Source organism: Cygnus olor, chromosome 1 (assembly GCF_009769625.2).
Source record: "Cygnus olor isolate bCygOlo1 chromosome 1, bCygOlo1.pri.v2, whole genome shotgun sequence".
NCBI classification, from domain to species: domain Eukaryota; kingdom Metazoa; phylum Chordata; class Aves; order Anseriformes; family Anatidae; genus Cygnus; species Cygnus olor.
Genome location: NC_049169.1, coordinates 151,927,622 through 151,944,717, shown reverse-complemented (window position 1 = coordinate 151,944,717; position 17,096 = coordinate 151,927,622). Strand labels below are relative to the sequence as shown.

At 41.0% G+C, this 17,096-nt stretch overlaps 2 protein-coding genes across 5 annotated transcripts in view; one reads left to right on the top strand and one right to left on the bottom strand.

Annotated features, from left to right (window-relative positions):
• The window catches only part of NALCN (sodium leak channel, non-selective), a 234,875-nt gene extending 228,459 nt beyond the window's left edge, over window positions 1-6,416 (bottom strand). For 2 of the 3 annotated variants that reach the window (XM_040537921.1, XM_040537936.1), the window contains exon 1: window positions 6,128-6,416. The gene's annotated coding sequence lies outside the window, so the exon portion shown is untranslated. Of the gene's footprint in view, window positions 1-2,071; window positions 2,169-6,127 lie in introns of those variants that run through there. The other variant, XM_040537929.1, reaches the window with a different exon arrangement.
• Window positions 6,417-15,683: 9,267 nt separating this feature from the next.
• Window positions 15,684-17,096, top strand: part of ITGBL1 (integrin subunit beta like 1) — a 146,660-nt gene continuing 145,247 nt past the window's right edge. For both annotated transcript variants that reach the window (XM_040537852.1, XM_040537843.1), the window contains exon 1: window positions 15,684-15,955. In XM_040537852.1, the coding sequence (XP_040393786.1) occupies window positions 15,864-15,955 (92 nt within the window). In that variant the 5' untranslated portion in view covers window positions 15,684-15,863. The remainder of the gene's footprint in view (window positions 15,956-17,096) is intronic.

Below are 17,096 nucleotides of genomic sequence, written 5' to 3'. Positions count from 1 at the left end.
AGACCTTGGAAAAAAAATCTAAAATGTTTCCTGCACATACAATCCTTTGTAAACCGTTACTTAAAAGCTATTCAATCAATAAAATATTAATTTTATGCTTCCAATTTCTGCATTTCCTAGTATACTCTTAAGAAAATACATAGGAATAAATAGAGGATCAATAAGGCAAATATGATCAATAAGAGAATTATGAAAAAAGTCTCAGGATGTGAAACATGGACAAGACACTACTGTTTTGTTTTGTTTTGTTTTAAGATGACACTCTAAATAAGCAGCTATGTCCATTTGGGGAAGAAAGTAGACAATTACCAAAGAATTGCTTATTTGTACATCTGATGGGTGGGAAGATGAGCTATATCTTTCTAATGAAACTCCCATCTACCCTTCTACCCAGTGACACCAACTTATTTGTTTTTATTCTTTATTTTTGCAATTGATATGGACACATGAACTTTAGATGTTAATAATGGATTCAGTTCACATTCTTAAGTGTTGTAACTAAAGAGATCAAAATTCTTCCTTTTAAGGGGTAGTCTTGAATGAATTGCCATACATACAAATCCAACAGAAAAGAACAAACATTTACGGAATACAAGAACCACCTAGTTTATTTCTCTACTTGAAATGTGCAGAAATCCCCATTAAAAAAAAAAAAAAAAAAAAAAAAAAAGCACCACCACAACACCACAATAAAGACCACAAGTCAAGAATCTTCTGAAAATGGTCTTTAGCAAGATTATTATTCAAAAGTATAATAAGGTTGCTCTCAAGCCTTTAAGCAATTTGTTGTTGTTGTTTTTTCACACTGCTTGCAATTTTCCAGGGAACATGCAGCCTTTTACATGAGTTTGTTACCGCAGAACACAGAGCCTGGTGCTTTGCACTCTGCCCCGTACATGTGAAGAAGTTTAATGTGTGGTCTACAACACCTTTTGCACCTTTTTTTAAGAGGGAACTAGCTGAAAGATGAATGGGAGGAAGGGAGCTGTGCAGGCACTCCTTGCAGCGTGTGACGTGCAGCAAGCACCACACCAAGCTGTGCTAATGGGGAGGCTGCAGTCCTCCCTAACCCTGACTATAAATCCACCCCTGCAGTTCCCACATTGATTCCGACATACATCATTAGGTCTTTCTTTGATCACAATCTGTTATTAACATGAAAGGCTTAATACATTCCCTAGGATATATTTCTAGCTCCGGAGTTTTTAAGAAATACTGGGTGCGGGACAAAGACAGGTTTTGAGACAAGAAAATACCATGGAGTTTTAGGGCTACACCCACATCAGATTTCTCTGGAGCATTTTCTTTACAATAGCAATGAAAATCCACAGCACAGGTGTCAACCTACTCAGGCAGGAACATAGCCTTTTTGCTTTTAAAATTTTCCTCTATTTTAAGATGCAAAAAAACAATAAAGGAAGAAAACAAAATAGAATATGAATCATGCGCTGTGTCCCTTCTGATCCATTTGGTCAGCCTGCTCTCCCTCTCTTCCCCTGAACTTCAACATGTTCAACAACTACTACACTATCTCAAAACTAAATTTTGAGACAATAAACTATCAGCATTACAATAAATTTGCAGGTTATGATTAAATCAAAGTGTTCAAGCAAATAACTGGTAAACTCAAGACCCACTGTGCACTTAGGGAAAGAAGAAGTCTGAAGAAGGTCTAATACCAGTTTACGATATCCACACTAGCCATAAGACACTTCTGCTAATGGAAGTTTGCACTTCCTACAAAAATCAAGAGACAAATTAAAAAAAGTAGCTGATCCTACCTACACAACATCAAAACCTGAGAAATCTGTGTGTTGTTTATATAAAAAAAAAAAAGTTCACTACATACAGCATATTCTGCTCAAGCGCTCTCTATCACAAACTCAGGAAAATGTGCTTATAAATTCTGGTAGATAAAGAAAGCAGTTGAAAAATGACTTCACAAAAAATATAGAGAAAAATAAAGCAGATATAACTATCTTTAAGGAGAGTTCAAAAATTAGACAAATCCTTTGCATCATCAGTGTCTGGTTTCCAACATATTACTGTCTCAGTCTGTTGACTTTGTCACCTGAGATTGTGCGAGCAGTGACTGAAGGTCCTCCCATGGCTGGCCACCTACAAGAACTCCCTTCCACGCAAATTCTCTCTTGTCTGAAAATGTCAGCTCCAATTCCAACTCTTCCCAGAGCTGGGACATACAAAGTGGCTCCTAAAATTGTTAGAAAATTATTGGCTTTGAACTTTTTACTATCTGTAATATCTAAAATCTGCCAAATATATAATGAGTGGCAGAGGGAGGACATGGACACCCATACAAACAGCATGATGATGTTAAGGAAGAAATTGCTCTTAGCTGTACTATGGTTACAGGAAAAATATAAGTTCTCCTTCTTTTATCTCAATAGTCTTTTTCCTTTCCCTCTTAGCAAATTGCCACTGTTTCTGCACCAAATTTTAATTCCATCCCTGCTTTTCAGTGCAGTTGCATGTGCAAGGTACTTTAGGATTTGTTTTCATGTACCAGAACATTTGAAGTGAGCAAATTATAGACATGATAGTACAGATATATGTAAGTTTATAAGGGTAAAGACAGAATTCCAATGGATACAGTCACATGGCACATACCACTATGGATGTTATTAACTCATAACTAGTTTCAAAGAAAAGCTTATGTCAGTTATTTTTCTCTCTGTGTGGTATTGGCATTTCATCTGATAAAATGCCCTAACAGACCTCCCTCCTTAATTTAAATGCAACTTACACCTAATAGCTGATCAAACTTCAGTATTTATTAAAAACAAACAGGATTTTTCACAAAGAAGGTCTACTGAAGGACATATCCTAGAAAGCACTTGCATTCACAATTTCAAGTCATCTGGATACAAGTAGGAAAGAATAGCTGGTGACAGCTTGTTTATACTAACAGGACCCCAGGCCAAAAAGATCATACTGGCGTTCAGCAACCAAGGAAAGTGTAACATTTGCTGATGGCCACCAGCGTTCACAGCATCTAGCTTGAAAACAGACAGGTGTCCAGGCTTTAGTTCTTCGCTCACAACATGTCTCGTGTTGTTTGCAGCTAAGGACAATGCTCACACCATATTTACTTCTTATGAATTTCTTCCTCTCAGACCCAGCCAAAATGATTGAGGCCTACTCAGCAAGCAGAACCAAGCATCAAATTGCATATAAAGGCAGACATGACTTCAACAAGATATACAACCTACCACTACTACCACACGAGGTCATGGGACAAGTCCCTTTTATAGTAAGCCTTTAAACAGCCACAAGATACAATTTTGAAGAGCATACTCACAGTATTGTGATACAGCCAGATAATGAACTTCATAGATTTATATAAAGTTTGGCATTTTCACATTTTTCAATTAAGAAACTGCATTAAAAAAAACAAACAAAAAAAAAAAACAACAGGTAAACCACCTACCTATTGCTTGCTACGCTACGACTAATCTACTGCATTGTGGTCTATATGAAAATCCTTAAAAGCTGACGAAGAAATGCATCAATGAGCTTAATAAGAACCATGCTAGAAAAAATACAAGATCAATATTCTGGGATTTGCTTTTGTGGTCTACTCATCACCAGGTGGAAACTGTTGCCCCCAGTGAAAGCAAGGGGATTGATAGCAGGTCATTCTTCGAGAGGATTCAGGGAGCAACCCACCCTTTTTAAAAGATCCCACATTCTTTAATTCCCTATGAATGCTGCAGGAGATATAGTTTGCAGGATTTTAAAGCAAGGGTTGAGGGCACCCTTCCCAGAATGATGAAGGGGTAGAAAGGAGCTTCTCCGTAGGCAGATGGCTGGCAGCATGCCTGCTTAAGCGATTATTTTAATGTTGCTGGGATTTTGTTGTACTACTATTTACACACTACGGTGCCTAGAACCTTGTATACGCGTTTTTTCAGAGTTTAAATTGATACATTAAAAATAAAATAAATAGTGATTATTTACTTTTAGCCTTGTTACAATTTTTACTAAAGTAATTATTAAAAACTTGAATATTCTAGATGGTTTCCCTTTTCCAAATTCTTCTGTTTATATATATTACTTTAGGAATTTCCAGAGAAACTGTTAATACCCATGTATTTTAAGCTGGAAATCCTTAAAACACAATCAGGACTCTTCCTTCTCATCTTCTTTTCTTTAAAAAAAAAGAAAAAAGTCAGATGTCAGACAAGGCTACAGTTTACCCAGGTTACTCCAGTCTGGTCCTGAATACCACCAAGAACGGAGATTGTACAATTTCTCTGGGCATCTTGTTCCACTGCCAGAGTATTCTCACAGTAGGGAAAAATAACATGGATGAAAGACGAAAAGATCATAGAAAATAAAGGAAGAGAAAACAAAAATAAACGAGTAGTAACAAGGTAATTTGCAACCATCCTTTAGAGGTAGTATCACCAAAAATAAGACATTTACCAGTACTTAACCTGATACAGGGAACTTCAAATGGAGGTTAAAATTAAAGGGAGAACAGAAAAAGACTGAAAAGGAATTAAAATGTGATTCAACATATAACTAGCGTATTTGGCTGATTTTGTTCTTTACCTCAAAAAAGATTTCATGCTCAAAATCTACAGAAAAACCAAGTAATTCTCTAGCCATGGAAGTACTGAATTAGTAACACAGTAAAAATAAGTTTATTTCATGAATGTGACCACCTCCATTTTTCTCATAAAGACAGCAAAAATCTTGTTTTCAACTGCTTGAATTCCTAAATAGCATGAGGTAGGGAAAAATCCCAAACCCCAGAAGCCAATAGTAGTTCTAGCTCATCATGACATGTCTTAAGAAGAGATTCTTATCCTGGAAAATCAGTGACTTCGTACCTCTTCCAGAATTTGGTCCAGTAATTTGGCCCATTACTGCCTGTAACACAGCTTGATATTACTTTCTCGCGGGGAAAGTTTAAGGCCCAAAATCTATGTGGCTCAAGATCTGGGCCTGAATGAATGCCGCACGGTGTCTATGGTAACAGCAATGCCCAAAAGGTGGAAGTCAAAGCAGAGTATGTATGTTAAAAGGTTGTATTTCCAGGAAGCATATCTCAAATGGGAACAAACTGTGGTGGACCACATTTCAGATTAACATAAAAAAGACATGCCAAACATATGGGTCTACATTACTACAACACAAATTACATGGTACTTATTATGGCTTTAATATTTCATTTCAAAACACAGCACTTAGCTAAAACAGTTGAGGAAATAATTCCCCTAGCTGTTCCTAAACGTTCCCAGAGACATACTCATGAACTTGCAGAAAGCTGGAGTCTTCTAGCAGCCTGAGAGATCAGCTCAAAGCGGTATTTGTTTTCTCCCTCCATTGAAGTTTCTTGTGATTTATACAGCAAAAATTAGTCCATTTTTAATATGTATTATTTCTTTTTTTGGTTGGTTAGGGGGCAGGTGGGATGAGGCTGCTGTAGAAGGAAATGAAAAGAGGGACAATGCAATGAACCAGGAAATTGAAGATGTGAAAGACAAAAGACTCAAACAGCGTACACTTTGTATTTTCTCACTGTTAATATTTGCTTTATGAGTGACTCTGAACACAACAACAGGTAACTGAAGAAACCGCAGCTAACTTAAAAGCCACGCTCGTAGGCAAAGGCCACCAGAAACCTCACCTCTTCCTACAAACGCGCCTTTGACGTCAGGAGCGCTAGAACAAAAAGACGTGGACAAAAATAATAATAATAATAATAATAATAATAATAATAATAATAATAATAATAATAATAAGCAAGTCTCCATTCACATAACGAACCGAGGCCCTTGAAACTGCGCGTTAACCCCGGGGAGATTCCCCTGGGGCCAGCATCTCCCCCCGACCACCACCGCGGGGGGTCCCGGCCACCCCTCCCGGCGCCCCCCCCAGCGCCCCCCGGCCGGGGCCGCTCCGGGCACCGAGCCCGGGCTCGTTCTGCCCAGGCCGGGGGCCGCTCCCCCGGCCTCGAGCCCGCCGCGGCCCCCGGGGCTCGGTGCCGGGGCCCTGTCGCCGCGGTCTTCCCGGGGTGCTCGGGGGGGGCCGGGGAGGGAGCGGGGAGGAGCCGGGGACCCCAGTACCGAGCCGGCCGCGCCCGCCGCCTCCCACCTACCGCCAGCATCCGCCTTCATGGCGCGGTCGGGAGGGGCCGGCCCCGGCCCCGGGGTGTCGCGGGGAGCGGAGGGGGCCCCGGCGGCGGCCGCCCTCGGTCTCTCGGCAACAGCGGCGGCGGGTGGGGCGGCCTGCGGGTCCCGGGCGGCGGGGGAAGGGGGGGAATCGCCGCCGAGATCCAGCCGGGTGCCTCGGATCGGCAGGTGCCGAGGGGAGAGGCGGCCGAGGCGGCCGGCGGTGTCCCCACGCACAGCGAAGGCGCAGCCTGGAAGAGGGATGCAGCCCGCTGCCTCTCGGCCCCTCGCAGCTGTTTTGGCGTGGGGGGCTGGCTTTGTTCACCGAGCCCCGAGACAAATAACGGGTGAAAGAAGTAAGAAGGAGGCCAGGATGCTTCCTACCGGCTCAAACTGAGCAGTAGCTGGGCAAGAAGCAGCTACCCAAACAGGAGAAAGCAACACTGTGCCACCGAAGTGTGTCTGTGCAGCAGCTCTGTAGGGCTTGGGATGTTGGTTTTGTGTTTCTTTTGCTTCTGTTTGTTTGCTTGGCGTGGTCATCAAGTACTATGGTAGTTTTTTATTTTGGTAACCTTATGTGTGCGTCTCAAAGCTCTTCTAGTAGCTGCACACTTCTTTGTGACCACACAGAGTTCACTGCAATGGTCACATCACCTGGGTGGTCTTGTTCATCGTCTGGTTACTGAAGATCCAAATAAAGGCTCGGTTTTGAGCTCCACGGTAAAATAAATTCATAAAGTAGCATCATTCATAAAGTAGCAAAGAGATACCTTAAATAAATTAATAAGTACTTGGGAAACTGCCTCTATACATGAAGTCACCATGTTCCAATCTGTATTTTTATCTTCTTGGGCCAAAAAAAGACAAAATTTCAGTAGATTATTGTTTTGTCTTTACACGATTGTAGTTGGTGCGATATTATACAAACTCATAGCTTTCTGGAGCCTGTAAAATTAGCGAAATCAAAGAGGTAATCCTGCAAATACAGTTGTTGCGAAGATAGCATTAAAGACATGAAATAGGATTTGAAAAACAAAACCCCTAGTAAAATAACACAGAAAACAGAAGGAAAACATATGGCATAAATTGCATTAAGTCCCGTTAGATTATATCTATTTGATGTTTACAACAAAAAACTAATAAGCCAGTTAGGGAGCTGGCCTCAGGATTATGGATGCAGCCCTGCCGGTGTTTACGTCCCGCATTAACAGCATTAGCAATTCCAGTAAATTTAAGCACCTAATTTTAGTGTTTGCAGAACTAGTGTCTTTAATAGCAAGCAGCCAGCTGATAACTAATGAAAAGGAAAAAAAAAAAAAAAGGAAAGCAGATCAATTTAGGAATAAATGTGTTTACAAATAATACTCTTCATATTTTGTCTCTTTTCTGTATTATGTTTTATTAGTTGGAATAAGTTGCTAGGCAGCGTTATGCTGGTGGTGATAGCATCTTGTGAATGAAAAGTGACATTTGCAAAAAGTGAAGCATAGCAGCTATATCTAAGGAAAAGAAATCAGCATTTGCTAGCAGATGTGGTTTTGTGCGGGAGCTTTTCTGTGGACATACTGGCCTAGGAAAAATAACGTGATAGAACAATTCAGGTTGGAAGGGACCTTGGGAGGCCACCTGGTCCATCCAATCTGCTGAAAACAGCTCAGCTATGAGATCGCACCAGGGCTTTATCCAGTTGGGTCTTGAAAACCTCCCAAGACAGCGACTGCACAACCTCTGTGGGTGACCTGTTCCAGTGCTTGACTGTCCTCATTGAGAAGAATTAATTTTCTTGATGTCCAGTCAGACCCTTCTGCTGTCTCTCCTTCTCCTCTCATGCACCTCAGAGAAGAACCTAGCTCCATCCTCATGACACCGTCCTTGTAGGCCCTGGCACGCCACTCTGAGGTGCTCCCAAGGCCATCCTTTCTCCAGGCTGAACAAACGCTGCTCCTTCAGCCTCTACTCATGGGGCAAGTGCTCCAGTCCAAACCCTCTTGGTGGCATGCAACTCACCTTGCTCCCGTGTATTAGTGTATTAACATCTTTCTTGTACCAAAGGGACTCAGAATTGGATGCAGTATTTTACGTGCAGTTTAATCAGTGCCAAATAAAAGGGGATGTTTCCTGACATATAGTTTGTACCATGGAATACGTATTTCCTACGTATTTCACACTTCTACTTTTACCTGGTATCGGATTTGGTAACACAGCATTAAAGTTTGCCCTCCCCACCAATACGGAGCTTCTGTAAACTGCAGGCTGTTAACAGAGACCAACGCTTTCAGCAGAAGGTTGGGTTCTCTGGGTCATCTGTCCATAAGCATGACTTGCATCAGGTGGTGCTGCTGCTGGAAAAAGGGTTTAGTTCTTGATACCTTGACGTGCCTGCTATGCACAAGGAAAAAATAGTAGTATCTTTCATTTGAAGACTTGTGGAGGCAATGAAGGTCTACTGTCTGCTAGAAAAAGCCCTTTTCTGATTTGGTAATTCACCACAAATTTACCTTCATGACTGCCACAGAAAAAGCAATTATGAACATTTTAGAAATTAAGTTGCACGTATCACTATATGAGTATAAAGTGGAAAATGTAAATATTTATAAAATTGCTGGTCGAATTTTGCCTTTTAAAATCCATGCTAATATTTAATATTTGGGGCTATAGCGTGGTTTTATTTTGATTTAGAAAGTTCTCATTGACTTAAATGGCAAGCCAAAAATCGACATATAAGGACTGAATTTGGCGGTTAAGTGGAAGATGTAACTTTACTGTAATGTGAAATATGTCGAAAAGAAAGATATATCTTAGTAAATATTTGCTTTTCTTCTCTCTAAATCTAGAATAGAAAAATGAATTTTCTTATTCCTATCTCAAACTCCAACACACAGTTGAATCTGGCCATGAGGAAACTTCCATTTAAAATGGAATTTTAGAAGATTCCAGAAGACTGATATTGAGAATTCAAGGCGACAGTTCTCAGCCTTACCTATCACTTTAATTTCTGTAACGTGTTCTGCAAACACAGTAAGGTCTTCCTGCATAAAAGGTGATTGAGAAACCAAAGTTTTCTAGGCAGGTCTCAAGGAGAAAATAAAAGCCTTGTTTTGTGTATTTCATTGCAGAATTTGTTTAGCCCTCAAGCCCCATGATTTATTTTTATTTATTTATGTGTTTTCTGGAATGCAGCTGACTCAAGCAATGATAAAGATAAAAATTAGAGTCATGGTTTTAATAGGCTGCGCAAAAGCAGGCAAGTATTGGACGTCTCATCTTCCCCATTTTCAGTGAGAAAGAACAATTGTTATGAAGGGAAAGCACTAATGCTAGGCACCAGCTCTTCTGTTTTACAAAATCCAATTGCTACTCTCTCATTTGCTGATATCTATGTAAATACACATTTCCACGGCAATTTGTGTATTTTAAGTAGTTGAAAATGGGAAAAGCAATATTAGAAATAGTGAAATTACAGACTTTTATTTCTGAATGTATTTGAGCTTTATTTGTACCTCTCTTGTTCTCACTTTTCATACATATCTTAAGGAGTTGAAGAGTAATGGATTTTTTTTTTTTAGGAAAAAAAAAAAAAAAGAAGAAAAATTATCCCAAGGAGCTGAGCTTAGTGGAAATGCTATTGTTGGAATTTGATTTACCACTTAGAAAAGAACTCACTGCTTGATCAGATTTCAGATATTCCATAATGAGTAAAAGAATTCATGAAATATTCATTTTGAAATGATGGTTAAGCTTTTAAAAAAAGGTCATAAAATGTCATTTAGAAATTCAGAATTAAACTTCAGACCCAAAGGAAGATTTAATCATTTAGGCATGGGATAACAGTCAAAAAGTGCTAGATTCCTGCTTTGTTGCTGTCTTACCCCAAAGCATCCAAAGTCCTTAGTCATCTTAATGGCTGTTACCACAAAGTTCTCCAGGAATCTTAAGTCTGCTCTGCACATGCAAAGCAGCACCACAGCAGCATGGCAGGGCTCTGCCTGATTAAAAGTGGTACAGCTGCCCGGCTTTCCTCCATCTGTCTGCTCAGTATGGCTCAGGCTGAGAGGTGCTCTCACTTGGAAGCATATAACCGTAACAAAAATCATCACAGAGCAACATCAGGCTAATGACTGGTAGAGAAGGTCAGCTAGTATTCATGAGAGATTTTGATTGGGATGGATTGCAAAACTTCCATTCTTAAGTGTCTGTGACTAGTGTCAACGTTGAAAAACCAAAATAGATTATACAGAATATGCTTTTCACATTTTCAGACCTTAAGCAGGGTCCTTAAATCTACAACTAACTGTGTATATATGTGGCTTACTTTTCAAAAATGCTTAGTACATGGAAGACGGGCAATATTTGTCACCCCCCAGTTTCTCTTAATTTTGGTCTCTCCTTCATTTTTGGTTTAATAACAAGCAGCAGAACCCAGTGACTGAGCACTGAAACCATACAAGAGGGGTTGCTGTTGTCTGGAGAATCTGGTGTGCATATGTTCACTTCAGATGTAAACCTGAGATACTGCTGTTTTCCTCTAAGAAGTCACCAATTTTCATTTTTTAATTTACTGTCCCTAGGAATAACTCTTCAGTGACAGAGACGAGAACTGTCCTTCATTATACAGTTAATTCTGATAACTAGTTAAAAATACAAAAATCAAAGTTTCATTATTTTTATTGTTTTGCTGTTGTTGTTTTAGATTTTTCAAGATTCCCAGCAGCAAGTAGCATTGTCCCTTTGAAAAATAAGACACAGTGTGACCACAGAGTGAGGGTTCATGTCAAAAAATGTGCAAAAAATGTCCATTTATGTCATTTCTTGGCCTCTTCAACAATGCTGTTAGCTTGGATTGCACCAGACCTTGACTTACTTTCTAAAATAGGTACAAAAAGATTAAGAATGTAATAGTATGTTTTTAAAAACATACTGTTTTTGCTGGCATTCTGAGCTGTCTTGCAAACTCACGCTTAAAAATCTCATGCTGCTGTAAGGCCTCTGTAAAAGCAGAGTACTATTGCTGTTTTGGGGAATTGACTTGTAAACATTAAACAAACACAAGACCTATCTACTATGTAAAGTTTTGACTAGGACCTGAAAGAGTAAGCTAAGGTTTTACACTAGAGTATAAAACAATAACATCTTGATTAATGTTGGCCTATGAACTGTTTGGATAGCTTATATTCTCTACTATTCAGGGCAGCAACATTCTGGCCAGCTCAGCTTTAATCTTGTTCTAACCTTGATCCTATAACTCCAAAAGCTATTTCTATTCCCTTTGTGGTACCATCAGCTGTCCCAGATTCCATCTCATGTCAGCAAAATGAAGACAAGGTTTTCTGCTCTGCACAGCTCTGGCATCTCTTGCTCATCTCCAAGGCTGCCATCGGCTAGTACAGCAATGAATCTCAAGAGCTGAGTGCATTTCCGAACTGTTTAATTTAGACAGATTTCAGTTATCTTCATCAAGTACTTTAGTCTGCAGATGCTAAAATGGCTTGTCATAGGTTAGGTCTTTAGAGCTGTCTAGTTTAGTGATGGTGTTTCAGTGACAGAAGTGATGCAAAATCACCGGGAGCTTCCAAAGCTCCTCATTACAGATTTTATAGAGAAGTAATAACTTGTGTGATATGTGGGATTTTCAACTTCTGGTTAATTTTAGAAAAATGCTGTGGAAGTGAATGCCTCCGCAAAGTCTCCTCATAGAAAAACTGGTGGTGTTACTATACTGGGATCCATGGAAACCCAGGAACAGTATTTGACAAATTTTGGTGGTCTCCAGTTATATTTTACGATTAAACTCTTCACTGGATGCACATTTTGCTTTGTTTTGTTTTATTAAAAACAAACAAACAAACAAACACTTAAAAATAGCATGAAATTTTGGTTTGCCTAATGCTTTCATTAAAGTGACAGCAAAATTATGCTGGCCACTAAGAGGCTGTAATAAAGGAGTAGGAAGAGTCCATCTGCTTCCCCACAGCAAATCAAATCTCGTTTAGCAGCAGAGTATGTAATCAGAGTCAGAATCAGAGAGTGGTTGAGGTTGGAAGGGATCTTTGGAGGTCATCTTGTCAAATTCACTGTTCAAAGCAGGGTTACCTACAGCCAGTTGTCCAGGTCCATGTCCAGACGGCTTTTGAATATCTCCAAGGAGGGAGACTCCTCAACCTCTCTGCACAATCTCTTCCAGTGTTAGAACAAACACTGGAACAATTCTGGCACAGTGACAGTTATGATGTTGCTTGCCTTCAGAAAATGAAAAATCCATACCAGATCCTGTAGGCTTTTAATAAGAATGCTAATAGTGATGGACTTAAACAGAGGTTCAGGTGTAGGTGTGTTTAGCAGCACCTATTTTCTTGGTTCCACATCTTTATTTGAAGACATTTCTTGTCTGACAAGTGTTACTTAAATCTATTGCCTACTTTTCAGAAGGCTGTTCAATATTAGCAGTACGTTCCAGTTCCTCCTCCTCCTCCTCAGCATTGTGTTGATTTTCTCTTCTCTACTTTTTTCTCTGCAGGTGGTGACATTACAAAGTGTTAAGTGTACACGTACCAAGCACCTACAGGTCTAAAGCCTTCGTCTGAAACTCCAATGTGTAGGAAAGCTAGCATTTTATGAATACTGTACTTAGTGTAGGTGTATGTTATCCAGAAAAGAACAAAGCTCTTTAAGATTACATACAGGAGTGGCTGAAAGGAAGTGAGCTGTCCTCATGACAGCATGTGAGGTTCTCATTTAGAAAGAGAGTGGTTCCTTTTAAATTGATTTTACATTCTGTTTGGGAGCCTCTTAGACCACATAGTGCACATATATGCACACATTGTACATAAATGTACACAATGTATGTATATGCATATATGCATATATATATATATATGCATGCACACAAACATTCAAAGCTTAAATGATTAAATAATAGACACAAGCAAAGGTTAAAATCCAGTAAGGAAGCACTGAGATACAGTAACAGAGGCAAGCACATATGAAAGCAATTACTAAACTTAAGCTCTGGGTGCACATTTTAAATACTCCACCCTTGGGCTGTTTAACTGCCCTCTCCAAAATCAAAAGATCCACAGCCAAAATGTGTGTACTGCTTAAAACCCTGACAGATGTAAATAAATAAAAAATAAGAAAGTGATAAGGTCAACATATCATGACAGATGTTTTCTCCTCGTACCTTTGAAGTTACAGTTTGCAGGCCACTCAAAGGTCTTGCACACACCTATCACCACCAGTCTGCACAAGAAAAAAGAAGGAAGACGAACAGATGGCAACATTTTAGTGTGTGGATTAAAGATAAATTTAGTGCCAAAAGGGAATTACTATTGTTTAAAATGCAAAGCTTTCTATTTATTCCTCTGTAACTCCAGACTTCTAGCAGTACAATATCTGACAACTACATTGTTCTTAAAAGTGCTGCCTTTTTGATTTTTTTTTATTGTAACATTACAGATGAATTTGAAAAACTATCCCACAGAACTCAGTACTGCATTAAGCATGGACTTCAAAATTCAAGGATTGTCAAAAATAAAAGTCTGCCAATTTACTTACCTTTTCACTAGATCCATCAAAGTCAGATGCAAGAGTTTAGCACAATGGTAAACAATTTGCAAGACTGAAGCCAATGGATTGGTCTTAATACAGGATTTTTACCATCAGCATTGCATGAGAAAATTCTTTAACATATTTTCAATGGGAAATATACAATAAAGGGCAGCAAAATTGTTACAAAATTAGTATAAAATAAGCAGCAGCTATATGCAGGACTGTAAAATTTTTTTTTCCTCCTAGATATTCTTGTTCATGTTACAGGGCAAAATTATGTGTTGTATAGAGGATAGCACACTACAAGTAGACAGCAAGTTTTACAGGCCACAGCTTCAAGATAATCTATTAAAATAAGGCAGAAATCGTATGTTTAAATAGTCCATTTGAATCATGTTTGGTTTTATATCTTCTGGAAATAAGAATGTGTATTTACTATTAGGCTAGAACAATTTTTTCCCAATCTCTTCTTTCATGTTTCAATGAAAATGTATGTTTCAATTGAATGCATACTTGTCTAAAAATTGGACTTTACAGGCCCCAAATTGAACTTAAAAACAGTTCTTTTGGCTTGTATAAGACCAGCAGAGCAAAGTCAATTGTTTGACTTACTGTTCACAGGAAGAGCACTAGCAGAACTATGTCTGGTAGCAGTAATCCTGGGAATTGTACACTTGAGTTCACTATGTTAAGCCTAATTACACTTTTGGGAAAGGCAGCATCTAAATAGAAGGATTTTTAACCAAATCTTAAAAAGTTTCCAGAACAGTATAATCTGTGGTATACCAGATATTTAATATGAGAATAAACCAAAAGTTATTCATTTTGTGAAAGCTACTGAGAGCTTTTGCCTTAGGCTCTGGAACCAGTGAAAGCTTCTGTGAACTGCCTACTTCAGAAATGCAGACATGGATGTGTAGATCAGGACACCTATGCCATACTATCTTACATGGTGGAAGTTTGTTTCCTTAAGAGCTTTCCATACCAGGGAAGTATCAGGCAATCAGACAGATAACCACAGGATGGCTGAGGTTGGAAGGCACCTCTGGAGGCCATCTGGTCCAACCCCTGCTCCAGCAGGGCCACCCAGAGCAGTTTGCCTACGACCACGTCCAGGTGGCTTTTGAAGATCTCCAAGGAGAAGACCCCAGAGCCTCTCAGGGCAACCTGTGCCAGTGCTCCCTCACCCGCACAGAAGTGCTGCCTGGTGCTCAGAGGAAGCCTCCTGTGTGCCAGTTTGTGCCCACTGCCACTTGTCTTGTGAACAGGCACCACTGAAAAAAGGCTGGCCCCATCTTCTTTGCCCCCTCCCCTTAGGTATTTATAGACATTGACGAGATCCCCCCTGAGCCTCCTCTTCTCCAGGTTGAGCAGTCCCTGGTCTCTCAGCTTCTCCTCATAGGAGAGACTTTTTTATCCCTCTATGCATGACTTTTCCAAAGAAATATGTGTGGCCATTCCTGCCAAATTTCACTCATTTGGAGTGCGCCTCCTTCCTTATAGCTTAGTTTTAAGCCACTTCCAAAACCACCCACTGGTATGATGCAGCACTGTGCTGTATTTTAACAAGGTGTTGGGCACCAGCTCACTCAGGATGTTTTATTTGGGGTCACCCAGCCAGGTTCCAGCCTGCAGTGTGGCTGGCACAGGGTGAGGCTTTCAGCAGATGGCCCCAGGGCCTGGGCACAGGCTTGCTGCCACTCAGTCCCGGGCCTCTGGGGATCACACATCCTGTCCCCTCTGTAGTCCCTACAGACAACACCTCGTCCGTTTCCCTGACCGCCTCACAGCACTTATCCCAAACAGCCGTCTATCAAAGGACGCAGGGATACGCATACCTCAAATATTTACGGTGCCTGAGCTTTGAGACTGAGATAGTTCGTTCACATCTGTGCGCGGGCCACTTTTAAAACATCAAAATAAACCATCTGGCTGCGCAACTGTTTCTAATTACTTCCCTGCTTAGACTGTAAACTTTGGGGTTTGGCACCGGCCTCCCTCCCAGAGCGCTGCCCAAATCCCGCTCCCAGGCAGCTAATCAGCGCCACTGCAGCGCGGGGGGAGCAGCCCTGGAGCCGGGCTTGCCCAGCTCACAGCTCTCTGCACACCCGCCGGCTCTGTCCGTCCGTCCGTCTGTCCATCTGTCTGCAGGAGGCAGTGGGAACGCAGCTCGGCACCATGTGTACACGGGGGCTACCGGGGCTGGCGCTGCTGGTGGTGGCCATCACCTCCCTGCCTGGCCTGCGCCCCGCTGCCCCTCCGTCCCTGAGGTAAGTGTGGCTCTGAAGTGACCATGGGGGGGCTGGCACCCTCCTGACAAATTGGGGTCGGGGTGTGGAGAGAGTTGGGAGGCACTGTGTGAGCTCTTCCCCTGCCTGCTGCCCTGTGGTACCTAGGGAAGGTGCTCGGGATTGAGGAGGGCGCGGACGGGTGTCACATGGGTGTCAGGGCTTTTTGTTGCCAGGAGGTGTTTCCTGTCCGAGATGGAGATATTTTGTATAGTAAAGTGGGGAAAAGTTGGACGGTGATGGCTGCTTGTACCCAAACCACCAAATCGTTCTGCTTGAGTTGAGCAGGAGCCTAACCACAAATCCGTGTGTGTTCCTGCGTCTTGGTGTGGCAGCACAGCATGGTGGTTTTCCTTGTGCTCTTTGCCTCCACCAGGGCCAGCACCTGTCTGTGCTTACTGCCAGCGGCTCTTTTACTCCCAAGCATGTAACATCTAGTGCCTGAGAAGTACTAACCTGGATCCTCAGCATTCCCTAGCGCTGTGAACACCTGTCTTTGGCACCTGGCCTTGGCCGGTCCTTTGTTTTGTTTTCCTGCAGTCCTGATACTGAAGAGCCAATGCCTGATTTTCCCTGTGTATGTCCTGCAAGTCCTGATCTCCACTGCATGGTACAATCCAGATCTCACATCTGTATTCTCCTGAATTTATTAAAACCACAGCCACTAACTATACTTTTACATGGAAGTCAGTGATTTCTCCTGTTTCTGTTCAGATGAAGTCATAGATCCTCTATATCTGACAGCCGGAAGACTGCAAAAGGATTACTTTTGCAAATATATTCTAGTAGAATCAACCATAGGCTTGCTTTTTGGTATTCTGTATTCCAGTTATGGTGCCTAAATGTTTGGATGTATATGTCATTTTTAAAGCTTTTGGAATAATTCAAATCAGAATGTTTCATGGCAGATAATCAAACTCTATGTGTATATGCATATATACCAGATAGGCGTAATGAAAATGATGAGCCTATTGCAGTTTAACATGGCAATTACAATACAACGTAAACATTCCTGCAGATAACAAGGAGATTTCTGATGAAAGGGAAGAAAATTGGGTGATTTGAGGCAAGTAGTAGTTTACAACCATAAACAAAGCTGTGGCCTTAAAAACGGTGCTTTGGG